Source organism: Muscardinus avellanarius (assembly GCF_963383645.1).
Source record: "Muscardinus avellanarius genome assembly, chromosome: 3".
NCBI classification, from domain to species: domain Eukaryota; kingdom Metazoa; phylum Chordata; class Mammalia; order Rodentia; family Gliridae; genus Muscardinus; species Muscardinus avellanarius.
The window spans coordinates 20,944,373-20,970,212 of NC_137788.1; the positions used below are offsets into that span (position 1 = coordinate 20,944,373).

At 52.4% G+C, this 25,840-nt stretch overlaps 1 protein-coding gene across 1 annotated transcript in view; it reads right to left on the reverse strand.

Annotated features, from left to right (window-relative positions):
• Positions 1-610: 610 nt before the first annotated feature.
• The window catches only part of CRYBG2 (crystallin beta-gamma domain containing 2), a gene marked incomplete at its 3' end in the record, with an annotated part of 28,580 nt that continues 3,350 nt past the window's right edge, over positions 611-25,840 (reverse strand). The window contains exons 2-20 of the mRNA XM_080691360.1: positions 18,884-21,428; positions 18,455-18,502; positions 18,275-18,384; positions 17,996-18,125; positions 13,972-14,111; positions 11,553-11,679; positions 11,241-11,276; positions 10,941-11,077; positions 10,678-10,804; positions 10,298-10,437; positions 10,071-10,197; positions 9,749-9,781; positions 9,486-9,598; positions 6,408-6,537; positions 4,585-4,724; positions 4,099-4,222; positions 2,657-2,815; positions 789-948; positions 611-699 (exon numbers count right to left, since the gene is read on the reverse strand). Coding sequence (XP_080547486.1) covers positions 611-699; positions 789-948; positions 2,657-2,815; positions 4,099-4,222; positions 4,585-4,724; positions 6,408-6,537; positions 9,486-9,598; positions 9,749-9,781; positions 10,071-10,197; positions 10,298-10,437; positions 10,678-10,804; positions 10,941-11,077; positions 11,241-11,276; positions 11,553-11,679; positions 13,972-14,111; positions 17,996-18,125; positions 18,275-18,384; positions 18,455-18,502; positions 18,884-21,428 — 4,615 coding nt within the window. The remainder of the gene's footprint in view (positions 700-788; positions 949-2,656; positions 2,816-4,098; positions 4,223-4,584; positions 4,725-6,407; positions 6,538-9,485; positions 9,599-9,748; positions 9,782-10,070; positions 10,198-10,297; positions 10,438-10,677; positions 10,805-10,940; positions 11,078-11,240; positions 11,277-11,552; positions 11,680-13,971; positions 14,112-17,995; positions 18,126-18,274; positions 18,385-18,454; positions 18,503-18,883; positions 21,429-25,840) is intronic.

Here is a 25,840-nt window from a genome sequence, read left to right on the forward strand (position 1 = left end):
CCAACTCTGGTTGGGGGAAGTGGAAAGGAGCCCGAGGACCAGGCTCGAGGCTCACTGTGTTTCCACCTGCTCAACCCCACAGCTTTCACCCCTGGGCATGTCCGCATCCCTGGAACACTTTCCTCTGCCGCCCAGGAGCTAGCTTTCACACACACTCCACTTGTGTTCTCTCCCCACTGGCAGTGTTGCCCTGCGCACTGGAAGCCTCCGCTGGACAGTGCGTTCCCCAAGGGCAGGGACAACGAAGAAGCTCTGTTGGTGTCTGTGTCCCCACAGACCGGCTCCAGCAGGCTCTGAATGCCACATTTCCGATCATTTAGGAGACCCCAGGAAGGACCAGCACACCCATTAGGCTGGTCCCCACCTCCCTCTAGTGGCAGATGGGAGATTTTCAGCCAAGTCCTCCTCCCCTCCAAAATGGGAGGGAAGAGGCAGCCTGGGCCCAGGAAGGCCCCAAACATCAAGGTGTGAGACAAAACTACCACGCAGAATATTAGAAAATAGCTTATGTTACAACAACAACAACAACAACAACAACAACAACAACAGCAACAACAACAACAATCAAAACATCTCAGCAGAAGCCTCCAGGGCTAGGGAGGAGGGAGGTTCAGAGCACGCTGATGGTCCAGATCTGGGATGCCCTCTCCTTGGCCGGCTCCCACAGCACCACGTGGTCCCGGTCATAGCCTCGGCCACCTGGGAGGGGTTGAGGGATTTGGAGGTGATCAGAGGGAGCCGGGGCCATCCCTGCCCTCAGCCCCCTCCCACATGCAAGCCCACATTACCCTTCACGTCAAGGATCTGGCCTTCGAACATCTGGCTGCAGATATGGCCCAATTCATTGATGCTCCATGTCTGGCGGGGCAGGCGGCTCTCGGCCCAGAGCACTACCTTGGAGCCTGGGCTGGGAGGTCCAATCACCTGCAGACTCATGGTGGGAGCCGCCTGGTGCCCCAGGATATCATTAGACACCATTTTTCCCACGGAGACTCTACCATACTCCAGATAGCCCAAGACATTAGTTTTTGGTTTGAATCCCGGCTCTTATGGACTGTGGTAAGTCCTACATAAGTCTCTTAATCCTTCCAAGCTTCACTTTCTTTGGGGATGGGAATCCCCCAATACTAGGTTTTTGGGGGCTTAATATGAAAAACCATAAAAGAACTGGAAAAATACTAGCTCCTCCAGAAAACCTCCAGAACTGACCCCCAAAGCACGGGCTCTGGCATCAGACAAACTTCCACACTTTTATTGGCTGTGTGACTTCCAGCAAATGACTTACGCCTCTGTGCTGATTCTATCACCTATAAAAAGGAGAGGATAATAGGATGTGCCCAGAGTGTGCTCTGGGAAGCCAGGCGTGATGGTGCATGCTTGTAATCCCAGCGCTTGGGAGGCTGAGACAGGGGGATTGTAGGTTCAAGACCAGCCTGAGCAACTGAGACACTGTTTCAAAATAAAACAAAAGCCTGGAGTGGTGGCGCATGCTTGTAATCCCAGCGCTTGGGAGGCTGGGACAGGAGGACAGCACAGGTTCGAAGCCAGCCTCAGCTACTTAGTGAGGCTCTCAGCAACTTAGTGAGATCCTGTTTCCAAATAAAGTATAAAATAGATCTGGGAATATAGCCCAGAGGTAGAAAAGTCCCTGAGTTCCACCCCCAGTACCACAAAACAAAACAAAAAACCAGCCAGGCGTGGTGGCGCATGCTTGTAATCCTAGCACTTAGGAGGCTGAGACAGGAGGATTGTGGTTCAAGGACAGCCTCGGCTACTTAGTGAAGCCCTTTGCAACTTAATGAGACCGTGCTTCAAAATAAATTAAAAAAATAGGGCTGGGGGTGTAGCTCAGAGGTAGAATGCCCCGCGTTCCATCCCCAGTACCAAAAAATAATTACCCCATAATGTTCTCTGAGAACTAGGGGAGCCATTCACGTGAGGGCTCAATCCAATGCCTGACACACAGCCAGTATTTCATTCCAAGTAAAAGGCAAAAACTCACAACAGCTGATGAAGACCTGTAATCCCTGTAACCTTCCTCCCCTCATCTCCTGGCACATTCTTCCTCCCTCGCTGCACTGCAGCCACTCAGTGGCCTTGCTAATCCTAGAAAAAGCCAGACATGCACACAGCTCAGGGCCGCCACGCACACTGCTCCCCCAGACATCAGAACAGCTGCCTCCCTCGCTCGCCTCCTTCTCAGAGCTGTCAGAACCCCTCTCCTCCTTCCTCCGTCTGTCCTTTCCTCATTGTCCTTTTCATCATCTAAGATGATAAGGTATTTTATTCATGTAAGTTGTCTCTGCCTCTCTCCCCCCAACTAGAATATAAGCTTCAGGAGAGCATGAGTCCTTTCTGTCTCCCAACTGCTATACGTACCTAGAAGAGGGCTTGATTTACAGTGGTGCTCAGGAAATTTTGGAGTGAGGGTATTGCTATTTATAGGGCTCAAGTTCCATCGCAGAATAGCAGAGATGGGGCAGGGCCTTACAAGCATCTGGGTCAACACTTGTGCACACAGAGCATGACTTGCCCAAGGACCCCACCTGCACCCTCTGCCTCCCATGGATCCTGCTCCCAACAGGGCTGGATACACCCCAAGGTGGGCTTGCAGATGCCTGGGGCTTAGGAGTCCCTGCCCAGCCACAATCAATACCTGGTTTTTCAGTAGCCCATCTTCATAGTACCAGATGCAGCTGCCTCCAGCTCGGGGCTCGGAGACCACCACGCGGCCTGCCTTCATGTCCTCCACATGATCCGGCACTGCCAGGAATCCTCCCAGGGCTGCATTCCAGAGGCGGAAATAAGCTCGGCGCTGGTGACCGGAAGACAAGAGTCAGGAGTCCGGGCCAAGGACGCCCTCACCGTCCTCAACTCTGTGCCTAGGACCGAGCTCCCAGTCCCTCCTTCCTGCCCCCAAACTGGCCTGGACTCTGTGTCAACCTTCTGTACACACTTACTGAGGGCACATGCATAGCACACATACACACACATGCACAGTTCTGTGTCCACAGATCCATGAATTGACACAAAAGTTCACAGAAGACACGCACACACACGATTATCTGCGGCCACCAGACTCACACCCTAATGAAAACACAGGTCCACCCAGGCTGCTCTGCGCCAGGTACTTATCTCTGCTACAATGACAGATGTGTGTAGCGATACAGATGTGCACACACACACTTACAGAGAAGAGTGCAGGCACGTGCCTGTGCTAAAGAGGCATCAAAACGGGGTGGATGCTGGGCTGCCAGACAGCACACCTGCCATGTCTGTGGCTCTGCCACAAATCAGCAGGGGTCTCAGACGGTGGCGACAGTACTGACAGTAACAAGAACCACAGATAGTGTTGGTTGAGTACTTCCCACTCAAGCACTGTTCTAAGGGTTCTCTGGACATTCTCCATCTCCACTCCTCAAACAAACCCACAACACTACCTGCTATCACCATTTTAAAGATGAGGAAACAGAGGTCCATGGAGGTAGGGTGCATGCCCAAGACTGCAGAGCAAATCCTTGTCCACTTCTCTGGGCCTTTATTTCCCCAACTATAAAATGTGAGGGTTGGAAAAAATCTCCAGGATTTCTTTCAGCAATGATGTCCTAAGAATCTGTGAATATCGGGACTGCACAGACACCCTCACACACAGACACATGCACTCAGTGGGGTCATGGACACAGGCACAGGCAGTCAGAGTTGGCACACCCCCAGGAATGTGCACACTTGGGGTCACTGTCAAAGTGCGTGGAAGCACGCACAAATAACTTCATGGGCAGAAAAATGTCTTTGGCAGTACATGTACACACACATGTACACACACACACAGCCCGTGGCCGTGCTGCCACAGCAGTGCCTGAGTGAGAAATAAGACCCATGTCTAGACAGACAGCACACACACTCATGGCAGACACCGTGTTACCCACGCTAGGCGTGGTCATTACTGGGAGCACCACATGAGATAACTTTCGGTCCTAGGTGGAAAACCACTAAGCAGACAACAGTTCCAGAAGAGTGATGACAGAGAGGACACACAGATGCTGTGTGGACACCCCAGGCCCGCCCAGACACACTCATGCCGAGGGACGAGCCACGCACCTGCTTGATGGGGTAGAGGGAGCCCACCCTCTGCGTGCCGCTGTAGGTCAGCCAGTTGGTGATCTCACAGCTGCCCAGCAGCCACTGCCGGCCCCGGAAGTCACTGTGCTCACACAGCACCCAGCTGTCCCAGACACAGACAGGAGCAGAGACAGACAGGAAGAGGAGGAGGTGATCATCAGGGTGGCCCTACCTCCTCTTCTCTCACGCTGGACTCCTCTGCCTGGGCCCAGGGTCCACCGGAGGAGGAGACTAGAAAGTGGATTTGGGGTTTGCAGGGCAAAGGAGGGGCCCAAGGGGCCCACAGGGCTGGGTCGGAGCCCTAGAACCACTGACCCTTCTAGAGCTGCATTTCTCCCTCCTTCCTAGCTTGGGGGACAGGGTGGAGGGGGCAGATATGGGGAGGGGAAAGAGGCCCCTGGGAAGCCATCCTGCCACTCACACCGCCCCACTAGCAGCCAGCACGCCTCCCTGTGACGCACTTACACGCCCCCCTTGATCCGCACGGACAGCACGTGGTTGTTGAAGCCCTCAGCTTGCAGGCTCCGCACCTCCCCACTGAGCTCAATCTCCTTCCCCTCGAAGCACTCCAGACCATACAGGAAAATGTCGGGCTCTGAAAAATGCTGAGGGGATGGGGAGGAGAGGGGTGAGGCCACAGGAGCCCCAGACTCTGCCCCACAGGCCCAACTCATGGATGCCCAGGTCCACGCTGCAGGTCCAGGGTCTCCTGAGCTCACTCACATACTCGAGGACCCCCCAGTAGAGCATGCCCAGGGCCTCAGACGCAGCCTGTATCAGCCTGGACCCCAGCGTCCCCCGCAAATGGCCTCTCTGGTTAATGGCACCTCTGAGAACTATGGGCCAGGCTGCAACCTGGGGCTCATCCTGTCCTTTTCACCCCCACGATGAAGACACTATAATAACAGCAACGCTGGTAACAACAGTCGCGCTCAGTCATTCTGGGCTCGCTGCGGGCCAGAGCCTCGGCTGAGCATTTTATCTGACCTCGTTCTTAACACTTCAACAACCCTATCAGGTACACACTATCGTGACCCTCATTCAACAGAGGGGAAGCTGAGGCTGGAGAAGGAGAAGTAACTTACTCGAGCCCCTACATGTGGGCTTCAGACCCGAGTCTGTCAGTCTCAGAGCCAGGCTGCCCGGGAAGCACTGGGGAAGAACCTAGAGGCATTCTAATTCCAAACTATGTACCGCCTATTACCAGCTGAGCAGCCAGGAGCGAGTCCCAGGCAGCTCTGTGCCTCAGTTTACACACCTCACGGGGGTGTAATGAAGGCTAAAGGCCTTTCCCAGTGAGTGGCAGCAGCTCTGACAGCCAGTCCTCCAGGTGCCACTGAATAGGGCCCCTATCATGTCTGTCCATCTCCTCCCTGGTCCAGAACATGATCACTCATCTCAGAATCAGACGGCCCTGCCTCACGCCCCCTGTGTGTCCTGCCACAGAGCCATCTTCTGGTCGATCCTGACACCCCTCATTGTGTAGACCATGACCAAGGCAGTGTGTCCCCACAGGCTCTCCGAGTGTCAGTCCTTCCATCCCCGCCCACTGCTGCATCCGAACACACCACGCTGCCCTGCACTCAACCCAACTACCTACCTACCTTCTTTCTTTTATTTATTTGGTTTTTTTTTTCACCCCAAGCCCTAGTTTTTTATTTATTTGTTTGTTTGTTTGTTTGCTTGTTTATTTATTGGTGGTACTGGGGATGGAACCCAGAGGCTTTCTACCTCCAGGCTATACTCCCAGACCTATTTTATATTTTATTTGGAAACAGGGTCTCACTAAGTTGCTGAGCACCTCACTAAGTAGCTGAGGCTGGCTTTGAACCTGTGCAATCCTCCTGTCTCAGCCTACCAAATGCTGGAATTACAAACATGTGCCACCACGCCCAGCTCCCTATATTATGTTTTATATGGAAATATAGAAGCTGGCTTGGGAACCTGTGATCTTCCTGTTTCAACCTCTAAAGTACTGCGATTATAGGCAGTGCCACCATACCCAGCTGCCCTATAATCTGTAGGTCCAAGTGAACATGGGCTCCTTGAAAGCAGGGCTGTCTGATTTCTTCTGGTGTTCCAAGGAGCCATCTCTATAGATATCTAGTAAGTTGAACTAGCTTGAAAGGTCCAGAATCGAGGGCACCTGGGAAGTTCTGGAAAAGACCACTCAATCATCCCCCTGACCAGCCCACTAGGCAGTGAGGTGGGACTCGGTGTCCAGGATTGCCCCAGCACGACTGTCCCTCTGCCTCCAGGCCTGCCTGGAACTGGACAGGAGCACTCACCAGGGGTACCTTCCGGAGAGAGCCAGGGACCATGGAGGCGAGACAGCCCATGGCCATGAGAGTGGGGAACTCGCCCTCGGAGAGAACGTGCTGGTCCCCCTCGAAGTTCTTCTCATCAAACAAGATCCAACTGGGGAGAGGGAAGGGTAGGAGAAGGTGAGGGATTCTCTGAGCCCACCTGAAACCTGAGAGTAGACACACACTTGACAGGTTCCCCTAGTAGAGGGGCGGTCAAGGATGGACAGGCACTTCAGCAACAGAGACTGAGGTCAGACCAAGTGAAATCAAACTGCAACAGAAATGAACACGCCATAAGCAATTACTCAGCAACCCTACATTAGGAATCTATCCTAAGAACACCCTTCAAAAACATGAAACAGCTGTGTGTGGTGGTGCACACCTGTAATCCTTGTACTTGGGAGGCTGAGACAAGAGAATTGCAGGTTCAAAGCCAGCCTCAGCAACCTAGTGAGACTCTGTTTCAAGAACAAAAATTAAGCTGGGCGTGGTGGCGCACACTTGTAATCTCCACGCTTGGGAGGTGGAGACAGGAGGATTGCGCAGGTTCGAAGCCAGCCACGCTGGCTTAAGAGTCTCTGTTTCCAAATAAAAATATAAAAATGGGTCTGGGAGTGTAGCCCGGAGGTAGAAGGGTTTCCAGGAACCCCAGTATCATCAAAAAATATATATATTAAAATTGGGCTGGGTGTGTAGCTCGAAGATAGAATGCCTCTGGGTTCAATCCTCAGTACCACAAAAAAGTAAAATTAAAAATAAATAAATTTTAAAGAAGAGAGGGCTGAGCCAAGTGTGATAGTGCACTCCTGTGAGCCCAGTACTTGGAAGGCTGAGACGGGAGGATAACAGGTTTGAGGACAGCTTCAGCAAGCGGTGAGATTCTCATCTACCTAGTGAGACCCTATTTCTTTTCTTTTCTTTTCTTTTCTTTTCTTTTCTTTTCTTTTTTTTTTTTTTTTCTGTGTGTGTGGTGCTGGGGATTAAATCCAGGGGCCTTCTACCTCCAGACTACATTCACAGACCTATTTTATATTTTATTTGGAAACAGGGTCTCACTAAGTTGCTGAGAGCCTCACTAAGTGGCTGAGGTTGGCTGTGAACTTGCACAATCCTCCTGTCTCAGCCTCCCAAGTGCTGGGATTACAAGAGTATGCCACCACGCCCTCCAGACCCTATTTCTAAATAAGAAATAAAATAGGGGTTGGGGTATAGCTTGAAGGTAGAATGCCTCTGGGTTCAATTCCCAGTACCACCAAAATAAATAAATAAACAAACAAACAAACAATAAAATATAGGGCTGGGATATATATATATATATATATATATATATATATATATATATCCCAGCCCTATATATATATATATATATATGTATAGCTCAGAGATACTATGCCACTAAATTCAATCCCCAATATAAAAAAAAAAATTAAGGCAGGGTGTGGTGGTTCATACTTGTAATCCCAGTACTTGGGAGTGTGAGACAGGAGGAGCTCAGGTTTGAGGCCAACACTTAGCAACTCAGCCAAACCTGTCTCAAAATAAAAAATAAAAACGTGCCGAGGATGTCGCTCAATGGTAGATCACCCCTGGGCTTACTCCCCTGTGCCACACACACAGAACAGAATTAGGACTGCAGTGTAGCTCAATGGTCTCGCCTAGCAGGCTGGGTTCAAGCCCCAGCACTGAGAAACAAACACATCACCACCACAACTAAACTGAATTAAATAAAAATGGAAAGTATTCCTAAAAATCGAGAATAAATTAATGTATCTAACTGTATACCATCTTGGTGACACAACCATACAAAATAAAGGACTGTTTTAACTGTCTTTAAAACAGGGCATTTTGAACAATACACTTTTTTTTTAATTTTTTTTTTTTTTTTGGTGGTACTGGGGTTCCTGGAAGCCCTTCTACCTCTGGGCTACGCTCCCAGACCTATTTTTTACATTTTCATTTTGGAAACAGGGTCTCCTAAACCAGCGCACGCAGCTGGCTTCGAACCTGCGCGATCCTCCTGTCTCTGCCTCCCAAGCGCGGGGATTACAAGCGTGCGCCACCACGCCCGGCCTGAACAATACACTTTAAATGGAAGGTGACGTTCTAAGGATGAACCACAAAAGAAGCCTCAAACGGCTTTCAGTGGGTTTACTGTTAGTAGGAATCCTGGTGTTAAAATTTTGCAACACCTAACATGCAGATTTTGGTCCCTACCATTTCCCACTAAAAGGAACCAGAGTTCCTTAGGAAATAGCAGATTCCAGATTTGGGGCAAGAAATGCACAAGATGATCCTGAAGTATTAGGCTGTACCAGAAAAGCAGAAGTTCTCAAAATTATTGAGGTCATATCACAAGGACCCAGAGGCAATTTGAAGGGGCTCTCATTGGCCAAGATGGAACAATCTGAATATTTAGGAGAATAAGGGCTGCAATCGGCTGAAACATATCAAATATCAAATACATATGAGTTTGTTATATGTATTTGCTATGCTTCAGGTTTGTTAAAATATTTTAATTTTTTACTTTAATTTTTATATGTTTGTTATTATATATATATATATATTTTTTATTTTTTATTTTTTTGCAGGTCTGGGGATGGAACCCAGGGTCATTTGACCCCTAAGCTACACCCCCTGCCCTATTTTTTATTCTTTATTTTGAAACAGGGTCTCACTAAGTGGCAGCGGGCCTCACTAAGTAGCTGAGGCTGGCCGCAAACCCCAACCTTCCTGTCTCAGCCTCCCGAATACTGGGATTACAAGTGTGCGCCATAACACCTGGCTTGTTATACTTTAAAAGGCCTTTCTCAATACTTGGGAGGCTGAGACAGAAAAATCACAGGTTAAAGGCCAGCCTTAGCAATTGAGCAAAACTTTTAGCAACTTACAGAGCCCCTGTTTTAAGTGTAGCTCAGAGATAGAATGCTCTGGGTTCAATCTCCAATAACACACACAACACACACACACACGATGACTCTGGACAAAACAGCTATCTCAAGGAAGCTGAGAGAGAAAAATCCTCTGACAGACGGTGCCCCGACCCCCCTTCCACATGCCCACCTGCCACCATGGACTCTGCAGGACTGGGGCAGGAAGGAGGCGGGCAGAGAAGCCTGGTCATCCTCAAAGGAGATGTGATCACCCAGGAAGTCTGGACCTGAGAAAAGCTGGATCTGGAGGCAGAAAGAGTAGATGGGAGTGGAGGATGGCGAGGGATCAGGGGTCGGGTGTTGCTAGGAATTGCAATCAGGGTTCTGTGCATGTTAGGAGAGCTGCACTCCCAGCTTAGGGAAGAAAAGATGGGTGCCCCATGCGCTCCTTACCTTTGAGACAAAGTGCAGATCGTGCTCCCCGACCTGAAGGGAAGAACCAGTTTTGAAGCTCATGGAGGGTGCCAGCCCTCAGCCTCAGTTCCTGAAGTTTAATATCGCCCAACCCAACGGCGTCCCAGGAGGACAACAGCCCCGCCCTCCCCTGCGGGCCCCGCCCACCTCTGTGGGCCCCGCCCAGACACCAAGCCCCGCCCTCCCTGCGGGTTCCGCCCTCCCCTCCGCAGGCCCCACCCTCCCCTGCGGGCCCTGCCCAGACGCCAAGCCCCGCCCCTCGCCGCCAAGCCCCGCCCCTCGCCGAGGCCCGGGCGCGCACCTGCAAGACGGGCTGCAGGGAGGCCAGGGCGCTGTTGCCAGCTCCCCAGTCGTCGCAGTTGCGGTACACACCCTTCTCCAGTACGTACTGCTCTCCGGAGAAGCCCACCTGCTCATAGGCCACCCACCTGCGGGAAGAGCAGGGCGGTCAGCGGGAAGCCGCCCGCACCTCTGCAGGCCCCGCCTGGGCCTGGCCCGCCCAGCCCACGGGAAGCCAGCCTCACTCACACTCCGCTGAGCACGTGGATGGCCTGTGTTTGCGGGCCGTGTTGCACTAGCTCCACGTCTGGTAAAGCGGTGCTCACCTCCACGCCCGGCCCCTCGAAGTCCATGGCCTCAAACAGCACCACGGCCGGGTCCCCGAAGTCCTAGGCCCCAGGGACAGTCGGTTCTCGATACCGCCTTGGGAAGAAACCCCTGGGAGCGTCCAGACCCCCGGGACGCAGCCCACCCGAGAACTAGGGGTGAAGGGCCAGGGCGGCCTGGGGAAGAGCCGTAGGAGGGAGAGAGATTATCCTCGGGAATGCTTCCCGGATAACTGGGAGAGGGTACAAAATTTCCTCTAGGATTGTCCTGGAGAAAGTGTGGCTGCGCCCTCCCTTACTTACCGTCCGGATGACTCGCAGGGAGGTCAGCCACTGGTCATAGCCTCCCCAGTGGGACCAGTCAGGGTATTCGCCCTCTTCCAGCAGGTACTGGTGACCTCGGAAGCCCTCCTTCTCATAGCCCACCCAGCTGGAGGCAGGGGAGGGTGGATAGACACAGTCACAGGAAGCCTAGGGTGGTAAGACAGCTGCCCCCCAGCCCAAGTGGCCCCCATCCCCAAGCCCAGTAGAGGTGTGAGGTAGGAGGAGGCACCCCCTGTCCTCACCAGCCCCCAAGAATTCGCAGGGAGCCCACAGAGGCCAGGTGGGGACTCTGGCTGTCCTCTGGCTGCTGAAGGTTGTAGATGTCTCTGCTCACTTCCCAGCTCCGGCCCTGAAAACCGGGCGCCTCATACACCACGGCCTGGGGGGAAAGTATGTCAGGTTCATGAGGTGGCATCTGCACCCAAACACAGCCGCCCAGGAGTGACCCCCACCCAAGCCTCCTTCTGCTTTCCACCCCAAGCCATGAGAACCACCATCCCCACACACCAAAGACCCTCTTCACCTGAAGCCCAGACCCTTACCTTGGGCTCCCCAGGCTTCTCCACGCTTGGGCAGCCCTGCAGGGGAGACAGTGCTGAGACACCAGCCCAGAGGGAGGGGAGACAGAGGGGGCTGGGATCTAGGACGTTCTCCTTCCTGAGACCCCTAAACATGGCCCACCTGTATCCCCCCCACCCCTGGGGTAATCCTCTGTTTCTTCCAGTCCTGTGCACGGAAGGAACTCCTAAGGAGAGTCTCCAAAGAGAGTTCCAACTTCCTGCTCCCACCCCCCCCCCCTGCCCACAGATGCAGGACCCGGGACAGACTGGCCTGTGGGCGTGCCTGCTCCTTACCAGTTTCACTGGCTTCAGGGAGCCCACGCTGGGGTCTGATGTCCCCCAGGCCTCCAAGGTGGGGTACTCTCCAGGCTCCAGAATGTAGGGGGTGTCTTTAAAGAATGGTTTGGGGTACAGCAGCCACCTGGGGGAAGGCAGAGAGGCTACTGCACCCCAGGCCCCAAGGAACACTGATTGGTGGATGGAAGGAAGGTTTGGAGGGGAGGAGGCAGTCTAGAGGGGAGGGTCCCTCAGGGGTACTTGGGAAGTATTTTAATTCTCTCTACCCTCCCTCACAGTAGCCACCCCCTTGGGATCCCTCTGATCTTACCCTCTTCAGTTTCACACAGCATCTAGAACGTTCTTTCTAACACACATATCTGATTTTAAACCCCCTAGTAGTTTTTTGGGATTGAACCCAGGGGCATTCTATCTCTGAGCCACATCCCCAGCTCCTTTTTCCTAGTTTTTTTTTAAATTATTATTTATTTATTTATTTATTTACTTATTTATTTTTGTGGTACTGAGGATGGGAACCCAGGGGCATTCTACCTCTGAACGACACCCCCAGGCCTATTTTTTATTTCTTTTGAAACAAGGTCTCACTGAGTTGCAAAGGACTTCACTAAATAACTGAGGCTGTCCTTGAACTAAGATCCTCCTATCTCAGCCTCCCAAATGCTGGAATTACCAGCATGTGCCACACCCGGCTCCTACTTTTATTCTGAAACAGTTTTTATTTTGAAACAGGGTCTTGCTATAAATTGCCGAGAGTCTCACTAAATTGTGGGGGCTGGCCTTGAATACTGATCCTTCTTTCTCAGCCGCCCAAGTACTAGGATTACAGGTGTGTGCCACTGCACCAGGCTCTAAAACCCCCAGTCTTTCTGGTCAGCTTCACAATAAAGCCCAACTACACAGAGGCCCCTGATTTGGCCCTTTCCTTCTTCCTGGCCTCACAGCCTCTCACTTGCTGGTTATGCTGCAAAAAGATTGATCTTTTTGGTTTGTTTTTGTTTTTTTGGTGTTGGGGATCAAACACAGAGCCTCACCATGCCAAGCAAACACTCTACCATCCCTCAAAACCCAGACTGAGCTTTGGAATATTAGATCTCTTACCACTGAGTCTTTGCACACACTGTTCTCTCTGCAAAAGAGAGGAGAGAGAGAGAGAGAGAGAGAGAGAGAGAGAGAGAGAGAGAGAGAGAGAGAGAGAGAGAATATGAATGTGTGTGTGTGTGTGTGTGTCTAAGAGAATGAGAGAGAAAGAGGGACAGACAGACAGAATAGGAATTGAACCAAGGAGCATTCTACCTCTGAGCTACACCCCCAGCCCTATTTTATTATTTTTATTTTAAGACAGTATCTCATTAAATGACAGCATACTATCCTCAAATCTGTAATCCTCCTATCTCAGCCTCCCAAATTCTGGGATTACAGTCATGGGACACCATGCCTGGCTCACCAGATATACTCTTATTCTATTCCCCATTCATGCATGTAACAAATACTAGGGCCATTAAATATAGACCAGACCCTGCTTTGGGCATCAGGGCTATGGAACTAAAAAGAAAACAAAACAAAACATTTGTGTGTGTGTGTTGGAGGGTATGGAAGGTTGAACCTCAGAGGTGCTTTATCACTGAGCTGCATCTCCAGGCCTTTTTTACTTTACCTGTTTTGAGATAGGGTCTCCTGAGGTTGCCCAGACTGGCCTCAAATTTGTGATTCTAAGCCGGGCATGGTGGCACACGCTTGTAATCCCCGAGCTTGGAAGGCTGAGACTGGAGGATCATGCAGGTTTGAAGCCAGCCTCAGCTACTTAGTGAGGCTTTCAACAACTTAGTAAGACCCTGTTTTCAAATAAAATATAAAATAGGTCTGGGAGTGTAGCCCAGAGGTACCACACACAAAAAAAACAAATTTGTGATCCTGGCCAGGCATGGTGGCGCACGCTTGTAATCCCAGTACTTGGAAAACAGACAGGAGGATTGCAGGTTCAAGGCCAGCCTCAGCTACTTAGTGAGGCCCTCTGCAACTTAGTGAGACCCGTTTCAAAATAAAAAAATGAAAATAGGTCTGGGGTATAGCTCAGAGGTAGAATGCCCCTGAGTTCAATTCCTAGTATCGAAAAAAAAAAATCATCTGTGCCAGCTTATCCCAGCTGAAGTGTCTTCTCCTTGGGGAAGGCTTCTTTGGTTACCTCACCACCACCACCTCCCTCCTACCACTGGTCTGATGCTGCGTGAGTTTCTGCAGCCCTGTGCAGCCCTGTCCTAGAACTCTGGACCGCTACTGTCTGTTTACTCGCCTGTCCCACCAGTAATCTGAGCACTTTTGAGGCCAGAAACTGTCCTGTCACCTCTCTCTCTCGCCCCAGCACCCAGCACAGTAAATAAATGTTAAGTGAAAGGATTCCAGAATGGCCCAGACTCACAGTCCTGTGGAGACAGTGACCGATGCCACCTGCAGGGGCTTCTCCAGGCCCTGCGAGTCCTTCAAGGCCTCAGTTAGCACCATGCGCTCTCCCCTGAGGCCCTCCTCAGAGAACAGGCTGATCTTCGGGGTGCGGTAGTCCTGCAGAAAGAGAAGCAGGAACAATGAAGTGTAAACCAGCTCTTCTCAGACACTAGTGTACCCCACCCTGCTTCCCCAAGTCTGTCCTGTGAGGGGGCTTCTGAAAAAACCAATCTGCCTGCCTCTCCAGGAACCAGGGTCAGAGGGGCGACTATGTTGTCTCTGCAAGGTCAGCCAGGCAAGCCTGAGACCAAAGCTCTTGCTGGTCCCTTGCTGGGCCTTGAGGACTGGACCTGAGACCAAAGTTCCCAAAGAAGCTGCAAAGCATCATGGTCTTTTCTTGTCTCTGCATGACCAGACTTCCTGCCTGCTGGAGGGATGGGCAAAATAGACAGCCACTTCCTGAGGCCAACTTTTGTGTGTGTGTGTGGTACCAGGGAGTGAAGCCCCAGGGACATTCTATCTCTGAGCTACACCCCCAGCCCTATTTTTAAAGCTTTTTCTGTTTTTGGTGGTACTGGGGGTAGAACCCAGAGGCTTTCTACCTCTGGGCTATACTCCCAGACTTATTTTTTATATTTTATTTGGAAACAGAGTCTCACTAAGTTGCTGAGAGCCTCACTAAGTAACTGAGGCTCGCTTCGAACCTGTACGATCCTCCTGTCTCAGCCTTCCAAGCGCGGGGATTACAAGCATGAGCCACCAAGCCTGTTTATTTGTGAAATAGGGTCTCACTAAATTGTGAAGAGCCTTGCTAAGTAGCTGAGGCTGTCCGCAAACTGAGATCCTCTAGTCTCAGCCTCCTGAATGTTGGGATTACAATCATGCACCACCACGCCCATCCCCTATTTTTTATTTTGAAACAGGTTCTCACTAAGTTGCAGGGGGCCACACAGTACCTGAGGCTGGCCGCAAACCTGTGATCCTCCCATTTCAGCCTCCCAAGTACTGGGATTACGGGTGTGCAGCACCACACCCAGCTCTGAGGTTCAAGTTAATGTACAATTCCTGTCTCTGTCTAGACTGGGCAGTTTGCAGGGGAGCGGGGTGCTGGGGATGGAACTCAGGGCCTCGTACATGCTAAGCATGCGCTGTGCCACTGAACTACCCCCTCCGGCCTCCAGACTGGCTCTGACTGGTGTCTCCTCATGCCAGGCAGCACAGGCCCCTAGGCATTCTGGGTGTTTCTTCCTCACTAGGACCGTTTTCCTCCACTCACTCACACATCACAGGGTTATGAAGCATCTACTAAGCGCAAGGCACCAGCTAAGGTTATGTCCTACCCTGTCTCATTTAGCCCCTGCATTGGGTATTATGGGTCCATTCAACTAGGAAAGCGTGGCTTGGCAAAACTAAGCAACCTTCCCCAGGTCACATGGCTTATAAGGTGCAGAGCCAGGGACAGAGCAGGGTCGTTTCGGTCTAGTGTTGCAATCTAGCACCTCCCAAGTACCTGGCACACAGTAGGTACCCACTCAGGGCTGAATGAATGAAAAGCTTCTAAAGCAGTCTAGCTTCAAAGCCCTTGTACCTCATTACCTCCCACATGAAGATGAATTTATTGTGAGTTTCTCATGATAAATTGTCCACAAATATTGTTTCTGGAGAGGCTTTGAATTTAAACTGCCATACCCTCCTCCCAGGCCACTGCCTACTTAAGGCTCATCCTGTCTCACTGCCTCTACCGGGAAAATTGCAAGAGCTTTGAATATCTCTCTCTCTCTCTCTCTCTCTCTCTCTCTCTCTCTCTCTCTCTCTCTCTTCATAGGCATTATATCTCTGAGCTACATTCCCAGCCCTTTTTATATTTTTATATTTATTTATTTTATTTTGAAACAGGTTCTTGCTAAGTTCCTGAGAATCTTGCTACGTTGCTGAGGCTGCCCTTGAACCTGAGATCCTTCTTTCTCAAGGAAAGCGCTGGGATTACAGGCACATGCACCTGACTGGTCCCCTCATTAAAAGCAACAAACAAAACAAACATTAAAAGCAACAAACAAAACCTCTGGTGGCCATGCTTAGAGTCACTGCTCTTTCTCCAGGATCTTCTTAGGGGTAAAAGTCAATTTGTCAAGCCTAAGTCCAGTAACTTGTTAACTTATGCTAATGAAAGTAGTGTTAACAGGGCCTGTAATCCCAGTGACTGGGAAGGCAGAAGCAGGAGGGTCAATTTCAATTCTGTCTCAAAAATAAAAGTGCTAAGGCTGGGTGTGGTGACACACACTTGTAATCTCAGCATTCGGGAGGTGGAGACCAGAGGATCACAGTTTGTGGGCAGCCTCAACTACTTAGAGAGGCCCTCGCAACTCAGTGAGATGGTGTTTCAAAAAAATAAAAGACTAAGCCAGGTGTGATGGCATATGCTTGGAATCCCAGCATTCGGGAGACTGAGACCAGAGAATCATAGTTCATGGACAGCCTCAACTACTTAGTGAGGCCCTCCACAACTTAGTGAGACCCTGTTTCAAAATAAAAAATAAAAATAAAATCGGGCTTGGGATATAGTTTGGTGGTAGAATGCCCCTGGGTTCAATTTCCAGTACTGCAAAAAAATAAAAAATATAAAAGAATAAAATCAGGCTGGGGGTATAGCTTGGAGGTAGAATGCCCCTGCATTTCATTTTCAGTACTACAAAAAATAAAAAATAAAATAACCATACACCCCTCATTTAAAAACTGAGAGGTGTCCCTGGGACAGAAATCTCTGACCTTCCTGGTCTCCCTGTCTTTTTTCCTCCTGGCAGTCAGAGGGGTCCTTCCTCCCTCCCTCCCTTCCTTCCTTCCTTCCTTTTTCTTTTTTTTTTTTTTTAATACTAGGGAAGGAACCCAGGGGCATTCTACCTTTGAGCTACTCCCCCAGCCCTATTTTTTATTCTTTATTTTGAAACAGGGTTTCACTGAGTTACAGAAGGCCTCACTAAGTAGCTGAAGCTGGCCGTGAACCTGCAATCCTCCTGTCTCAGCCTCCCAAATTCTGGGATTACAAATGTGTACTACTATGCCCAGCCTTCCTTTTCTTTTCTTTTCTTTCCTTTCTCTTTTGTTTTTTTTTTTCTTTTCTTTTTTTTTTTTTTGCAGTACTGGGGATGGAACCCAGGGACATTCTACCTCCAAGCTACACCCTCAGCCTGATTTTTTTTTTAGTCTTTTTATTTTTTGAAACAGGGTCTCACAGAGTTGTGAATGGTCTCGCTAAATTGCTGAGGCTATCCATGAACAGTGATCCACCATCTCAGCCTCCTGAATGCTGGGATTGCAAGCGGTGCACTACCACGCCTGGCCCCTTCCTTTTCTCTGTGTGTGTGTGTGTGTGTGTGTGTGTGTGTGTGTGTGTGTGCGCGCGCGCATTCATGTATTATGGGGTTGAACCCCAAACCAGTTTACCTCTGAACTACACCCCCATCCCTATTTTATGTTAACTTGAACTAAGTTTCAAGGTCCTCACTAAGTTGCTTAGGCTGGCTTCAAACCTGTGATTCTCCGTTCTCAGCCTCCCAAGTAGTGAGATAACAGGCATGCACCACAATGTCTGGCTAGAGAGGTATTTCTAAATCCCCAGTCTGGATATGTGGCTTTCCTGTGTGTCCATTCTGCAGGGTGGAGGGCGCACCTCATCACCTGCCTGGCACGGGGCTGGTGCACAGTAGACGCTAGTGAGCAGTGATGTGTACTCATCCAGGCCTGCTGCAGCACCTCTTCCCGCTTCCCCAGGCTGGTGCCTGGCCTCTGCCTGGCCCTTCCTCCCCACCAGGCCACACACACCCAAGGGCCCTTCTTCCCCAGGGCCTCCAAGGTCAGGAACCTGTAGGTCAGTCCATAATAGATGCCCTATGCAATCTGTCCTCAAGATGCCCACCCTAGGCACTGGAGTCTGCCCTCACACACACAGGGATTGGGCCCCAGGGAAGACTGGGCAACATCTGTCCCCACCCTAGCCCACTCACCCAGACAACCCTCCTTAGGGAGCCGATGCCTTGGGGACTCCATGCTGGCCCGGGGGCTCTGAGTTCAACATCTCCTTCAGGCAGGACCAGCTTCCGGCCCTGGAACCCTGGCTGTTCGTACAGCACCCAGCTGTGGACAGAGACGCACCAGGGTCACAGGGGGGAGGAGGCTGCACCCATGGATTCTGGGTAGCCGATGGGTTTTCTGCCAGCGTCCAGACCTTCTCTCCACACCCCCAGGCTCACAGCCAGGCCCCCTGCGGGCCCCTCCCCACTCACCAGCCTCGCACCACCCTGACGGAGGCAGCGGCCCAGCCGGAGGCATCAGCCTGATCCTCCCAGACCTCTCTGCTGCTGCCCTGGCAGCCAGGCTCCGAGAAGACGATCACCTGAGGAGGCACCGCAGGTGACCCCAGCCCTGCGCAGGCCCACCTCGCCCCCCGTGGCCCACATGCCTACCTTCCCAGGCCTGGTGTTTGCCTTGCCCTGGGTCTTCAGTGCCGGGCTCTGGAATGGAGAGGGTGACAAGAAGGTCTCATGGAGTCACTTCCTTGCCACAACTGTCCCCCCACAAGGATTCCACATCCTCTCGCTTGGCTTCCACCCCCAAAGGAGCTAGTCAAAGAGGATGACATGTTGTTTCCAACCCCCAGGGGCCTCCTCATCCTGTCCTAGGAGCTGGGTACCAAGGAGCCCTTTGGAATCCATAGCGTGGACCTTGCGCTGTGTGTGGAGGGAGACTGAGGCCCTAAAATACATCTCGACAGGTCAACTGACCTGCACCTCAGAGCCAAGCCTCCACCTCCAGGGACTCTGACTCCCAGAACCATTGTCCTTTGACCCAGGAGAGGCCAGATGCCTCCCTTGCCGGCCCAAGGCCTCACTCACCCACCCCTCCCGGGGCTGGACACGTGTGGGCTTCTCCGGTAGTGGCCTTCTGCTGCAGAGCAGGGTCAACTGTCCTGGAACTTTCCTGAGCCCGGGCGGGGCATGGGGCGGCAGAGCAGATAGCTTCGCGCCCAGCGGTTCTGGGGTGGAGGCCTCCTTGGCGGCAGGCACCAGGCCGCCAAAGAGGAGGCTGCCTCCCAGGCGGGAAGCGGGCCAGCTGCTGGCCTGCGGTTCCAGCCCTGACTCGGGCTGGGGGTTCTTGGCGCCTGCTACGTGCTTCTTCATCATCTCCAGAGGGGTGCAGGAGACCTGGGTGGGCCTGGCAGGGCGGGAGTCCCACGAGGGGCTGGGCCCCGCTTTCTCCTGCCTGCGCTGGAGCTTCTCATCGTCACTCAGGTAGGGGTTCTCTGGCTCTTCCTCCTCCTCCTCCTCCTCCTCCTCCTCCTCCTCCTCCTCCTCCTCCTCCTCCTCCTCCTCCTTTTCCTCCACTTCTTCTTCCAGTTCTGGCACCTCCTGGGGGCTGGGCCCTAGCACCCATGGCCCAGGCTGGTCCTCCTCAATGGCAGGCAACGTGGCGTACATCGCCAGGTAGGAGGAGCGCGGGGCGCGGGGCAGCCGGTGAGTGCGGAGGATCTCAGGAGGCTCCATGCTCCGTAGCGTATCCAGGAAAATCTCCAGGTCAGCAGCCAAGGCTATCTCGTCCTCCTCATTGGATGGCTCTGGGGGTGCCTTGCCCTGGGTAGAGTCAGGGACAGGCCGGGGCTCCACACTGGCTTGCACCCCCACTGGCACCAGGGCAGGCGTGCCTTCCAGTGGGGGAGACACCTGCTCCGCTGAGGAGGATGGGGCAAGGGGGACAGCAGGGCTCTGGAGAACTTCTTTTTGGGTGGGAGATGAAATGGGGCTCCTTTGGGAACCTTGGGCAGCCTTCTGCTTGGGGAGCCGGGGAGCAGGAGCAGCTGGGCCTGGGACAGTCTCCTCCTTGGTAAGGGAAGGGGCAGGGCTGCCTTCAGCACCACAGACAACCTTTGGCTGGCTTGAGCCTCCTTCAAGGCCCTGGACCACCTGGGATGGCTTGGGGGATGGGAGGGCAAGATCACTGGGACCCTGAACTGCCACTTTCAGAGTAAGGGAGGAGACAGGCACATCTGCAGAGTCCTGAACACACTTGCTCATTGGGGAGGGTGAGGCAGAAAGCCCTCCTGGGCCAGGGTCAGCCTTCCTCCTCACAGAGGATGGGGAGAGGGGCGCTGTAACAAACTCACTCCTCACCACGGGCTGGATGGGGGGAGCAGGAGGATCCGCGAGTGCTTCCCTTTTGACAGGGGGTGAGATGAGGGGAGTGGACTGGGTCCTGGTGGGACTGGGCACCACAGGCTTCTCTGGGGGGTGGCCCAGGCCTGGGGTAGGGGGATGGGTATGGGGTGTGGGGGAGGAGGGCACTGCTGCTTGGCCCTGAGAAGTCTGGAGAGGATGTGGAGTGGGGCTGGAGGCTCCCTGCCGGCTTGGGGACTCACGGGCCCTGGCGTCTGGGGCTCTGCCTTGGTCTTGGTCCGGGTGGGCTGCAGGGACATCCCAGTTCTGAGGCGGCTGAGTACCCGTGGGGATGCCTGCTGAGGCCAGGGCTGAACTGTCCTTTAACTCGGTAGTCTCATGCAGCTGCCCCACGCTGGAGCCCCCTGTGCTGGTGAGGCCTGGGCTCCTTGGCGCGGCACCCACCAGCCTGGGGAGGCGGCTGGCAGGTGGGCCGCGCTCGGCAGGCACAAGGCTGCTGAGCAGCTCTAGGGCCTGGCTGCGGCTGGGGGAGCCCTCAGCCTGGGGTCTCACCACAGTTGCCTGCACCGTGCGGACCACGTTGCGGCCCCGGGGTGAGACCTCGCCTGCCGGGGCCGGCGCCAGGGTCACAGAGCTGCTCACCCGGCGCTCCACGTGCCCTCCCACCACCGTGGTGGTCCTGACGGTGCGCGTCACACGCCACTCCTCCTGGTGCCGGGGGCTCCTGCTGGCAAGGCCCGGGCCTGGGTGGGGACTCGGCTCTCGGGGCCCAGGCAAGGGCACCAAGAGCTCTGTCCTGGCCATGGCTCCTGTGCCTGGCGGCTCGGTCCTGAGAGCTTGGGGGCGGCCATCACGCTGCTCTGAGGCCTCCTTCGGCCTGCCCACCGGCCTTTTCTCCTTGGGCGGTGGTGTGTACTTCTTAGAAAAGATGGGTCCATGGCTCTGGAATTTCACGGAGCCACCAGCCTCATCCCGAGGACCCTGATAATTCCCAGTCTCTTCTTCTCGCGTAACAAAGCCATTGACTTCCTGCTGACGGAAGCGGTGCTCAAGCATCTCCTCCTTGGGGGCTTCCATCCGGGTCCCTGACACCAGCGACACCTTGTGAAAGCGGTGTCTGGCCTCTTCCTGGGCAGGAGGCCGCTGGCGCCAGGTCAGTGTGGCACTTACCACTCGGGCCTCGGCCCGGGCCGGGGGCCCTGCTGCCTCCTCCATGTTGGGCCCCGGCAGCCTGTCCTGAGGTACCCTTGGCTTCCTGTGGTCCAGCTCTCTGCAGACAGAGCCAGGAAGAAAAGAGATGAGCCACAGGGGTGAGGAGGTGGCTCCCCAAAGTGGAGAATGACTGTCCCCGCCAGTCAGGCGGGGTGGCCTCAGGCAAGGCACTTCACCTTTTGGTCTTTGTTTCCCCATCTGTAAGGTGGGTGCAATATTCCTAGCTCTGATTTAATTCATTTGAGCCCCTTACCCACATATCACCCCACTTTCAAGTGATTCCCCCTCTGTCAAGGTCCTGCAGAGTGTGAAGCTAAGGCCTGCACCTGAAGGGGGAGAGCAGAAAGGAAGATGTGCCTGGCACGCTGGCCTCAGGGGCTGGGCCTCTACCCAAGAAGCCCTGGAAACTGGGAAGCTGGAGCCTTGTCCTTTTCTTTTTTCTCTTTCGTTCCCCCCCTCTCCCCCTCTCCCCCCTTTTCTTTTTCTCTTTCTTCCTTTCTTTCTTTTTTTTGGTACTGGGTATGGAACCCAGGAACATTCTACCCTTGGGGCTACACCCCCAGACCCTTTTGTCTTTTATTTTGAAACAGGTCTCAGTAGGTTGCCGAGGGTCTTGCTAAATTTCTGAGGCTGAGCCAGGCGTGGGTGCATGCTTATAATCCCAGCACTTGGATGGCTGAGGTAGGAAGACTGCAGATACAGTGCCAGCTTCAAGATGGACATGATGGCACACATCTGTAATCCCGGTATTTGGGAGGCTGAAACAGGAGGATCATAGGTTCGTGGCCAGCCTCAATATCATACTGAGGCCCTTCACAATTTAGTGAAACCCTGTTTCAAAATAAAAAATAGGGCTAGAGGTAAGCTCAGAGGTAGAGTGCCCCTGGGTTCAATCCCTAGCACCACAAAAACAAAACAAAACAAAGAGCTGGGTGTGGTGGCCCACGCTTCTAATCCTAGTACTTGGGAGGCTGAGACAGGAGGGTCACAAATTCAAAAACAGCCTCAGCAAGAAATAAGACTTTCATCAACCTAGAGATCCTGTTTCAAAATTAGGAAATAAAAATAGGGCTGGAGGTATATCTCGGAGGTAGAATGCTCCTAGGTTCAATCCTCAGTACCACAACACACACACACACACACACACACACACACACACACACACACACACAGCCAGCTTCAATAATTTAGTGAGGCTGTCAGCAACTCAGCAAAACCCTCTTTCAAAATTAAAAAAATAAATAAATAAACTGGGCATGGTGGCGCATGCTTGTAATCCCAGCATTCAGGAGGCTGAGACCAGAGGATCGTGGTTCACGGACAGCCTCAGCTACTTAGTGAGGCTCTCCGCAACTTAGTGAGACCCTGTTTCAAAATAAAGAATAAAGCCGGGCGTGGTGGCGCATGCTTGTAATCCCCGTGCTTGGGAGGCTGAGACAGGAGGATCGCATGGGTTTGAAGCCAGCCTCAGCTAATTAGTGAGGCTTTCAGCAACTTAGTGAGACCCTGTTTCCAAATAAAATATAAAAAAGGTCTGTGAGTATAGCCCAGAGGTGGAAAGCCTCTGGGTTCCACCCCCAGTACCACCAGAAAGAAAAAGAAAAAGAATTTAAAAATAGGGCAGGGGTGTGGCTTGGAGGTCGAATGCCCCTAGGTTCCATTTCCAGACCCGCAAAAAAATAAAATAATAAAAATAAAAATAAAATAGAACTGAGGGCATAGCTCAGAGGTAGAATACTTCTAGATTCAATCCCCAGGGCAATCAATCAATCAATCAATCAATTTGCAGAGGCTGGCCTGCTGTCAAGGCCGTCTTGCTGTCTCAGCCTCCGGAGCGCTGGGATTGCTGGCATGCACCACTGAGCACAGCCGCATTGTTCCGACCCTGTTCTTGCCAGGTTCCTTAAAAGGGAAATCAAGCAAGAACATGTGCCGGCCTCCAGCCAAGCCAGGTCCCCCAAGCCCCGAGGCTCCCTGACTGGATGTCCCTGAACAAGCATTTCAGGTGTCAGGATCCCCAACCACAAAGCTGGAGTGCTAAGAATATGTGCTTCACAGGGCCTTGCCAGATCTAGTGAGACAGGAAGAATACAAATTTACCTTATAAACCAAAATGTTAGCTGGATTACAGGCAGTGGTGCATGCCTGTAATCCCAGACCTGGGAGGCTGAGACAGGAGGATCGCAGTTTGTGGCCAGCCCCAGCTACTTAGTGGAGCCCTTTGCAGCTCAGTGAGACCCTGTTTGAAAAGAAAGAATAAAAAAATAGGACTGGTTGTGTAGTTTGGAGGTAGAATGCCCCTGGGTTCCATCCCCAGTACCGCAAAATAAATAAAATAAATAATTAATTAATTAATTTAAAAAATCAGGCTGGGTTGTAGCTTGGAGGTAGAATGCCCTTGGGTTCCAATCCCTAGTAACTAATACACACACACACACACACACACACACACACACACAGAGCCTAAAATGTTGACGCATAAACTTCTCACTGCCATCTTGAGATTCATGATCAGCTGTTAGCAGGTATGCAATGAGCACTAGCAGAGGCACGTAGTGGTAATGGTCAGACAGGGACACCGTTGTGTGCATCTGCGGCTCTCCATGGAGCCCCTGGGACACAGCACCTGGGCTTTATGATGCACCTTCCTCTTGGCTCTATCCTCTGAAGTTTATAAGAAACTAGCAGTGAGTGAAGGGTGACAGGCCCAGGGTGATGCAGCCACCAAGTTCCACACTGAAGTCTGAGTCCCGGCCTCCTCTCTGCGACCCTCCAGGCCGGGCGCGGGCTCATCTGGTTACTCCTGTGACCCTCCTCTGCTCAGCATGCCTCCCGCACTCCTTAAGAGGTGGGCCTGGGTGTTGTTTCTTTTCTGACCTCCCTTGATCTCTCAAGGGTCTCATAACCTCCCTTACTAAATAGGGAGACTGCTAGCACGTGCCTGAGCAGACCTCTGCACTCCTGAGGACCCTGGCGCGTTCCTTTGCTATAATGGAAACAGCAGCAGCGGCTGCCACTTGCTGAGGGTTTCCTCGGTGCCACACACCTTGCTAAGGACTCAATGTCCTGCTGAGCCTTAGAAGTATCCTATTAGTCTGCGACCTCATAAAGAATAAGTGGGGAGCCGGGCGTGGTGGCGCACGCTTGTCATCCCAGCATTTGGGAGGCTGAGGCTGGAGGATCGCGGTTCGCGTACAGCCTCAGCTATTTAGTGAGGCCCTCCGCAAGTCAGTAAGACCCTGTTTCAAAATAAAGAATAAAAAATTGGGCAGGGGGTGTAGCTCAGAGGTCAAATGCCTCTGGGTTCTATTTCCAGACCCAAAAAAAGAGAAAACTTATAAACAAATTTAAAAAATTATAAACCAAATTATAAACAAACATTCCTATTTTGCAGATGCAATTTTTTTTAATGGTACTGGGGCATTGAACCCAGGGGCATTCTATCTCTGAGCTATGTTCCCAGCCTATTTTTATTTTTTATTTGGAAACAGGGTCTTGCTAGGTTGCTGAAAATTTCACTACATTGCTGAGGCTGACCTCTAACCTGTGATCCTTCTGTCTCAGACTCCAAAATACCGGATTACAAGCATGTACCACTATATCCAGCCAGATGAAATTTTAAAAGATTTAGAGAAGAAACTTGCCCAGAGTCACACAGTAGCAGAGTCAAGATGAGAACTGCAATCCTAAGTATTTACGCACCATTCCAAACTTCCTACAGTATTTATCATCTGGTTAACTGAGTCTCTGGTTTCAGGGTTAACCTTTTTTTTTGGACACAGGGGATTGAATCTGGTATCTATCTTCAGGCTACACCCCCAGCCCTATTTTTTTTTTTTTTTGGTTTGTTTGTTTTGAAAGAGTCTCTTGAAGTTGCTGAAGAAGGTCTCACTAAGTTGCCGAGGCTGGCCTTGAACTTGCAATCTTCCTATCTCAGCCTCCCAAATACTGGGATTACAGGTGTGTACTGCTGCACAAAACTGTTTTTTCTTCAGGGACCACCACCTCACTCCTGGAGGGGCATCCATCCTCACTTGCTGACTTCCAAGACCCCAAGAACTCCAGAAAAGTTGGCCTGTTCATCCCCACTCTCTGAGAGCTAGCCTGTCTCCAGATCTGTACCCCCTCTCCATGAGGCAGCCGCCAGAGGCTCCAGCCCAGGCCAGAAATGGACCCACTGGCCCAATTCCCCTCCCCCCTGCACCTCCCTCCCCTTAAGGAGCTGGTAGAAGCCAGAACTTTGACCCTGCCCTGCAGCTCCAGCAGTGACTCAAGTTTTATGAGGGGCAGAGATGAAAGGGGCTGAGGCCTCAGCTGCTGGTGGCTGGTAGCTGTGATGGCATCTGGGATGGGCCTAAGGGGCCCTGACAGCCTTCTGTCTGGGGTATGGGGGGCGTGATGGATCCCCAATCCTTCCCCCAGGCCAGGGCTACCTGAGAACAGGATGCACCCCAATGCATGGACCTCAGG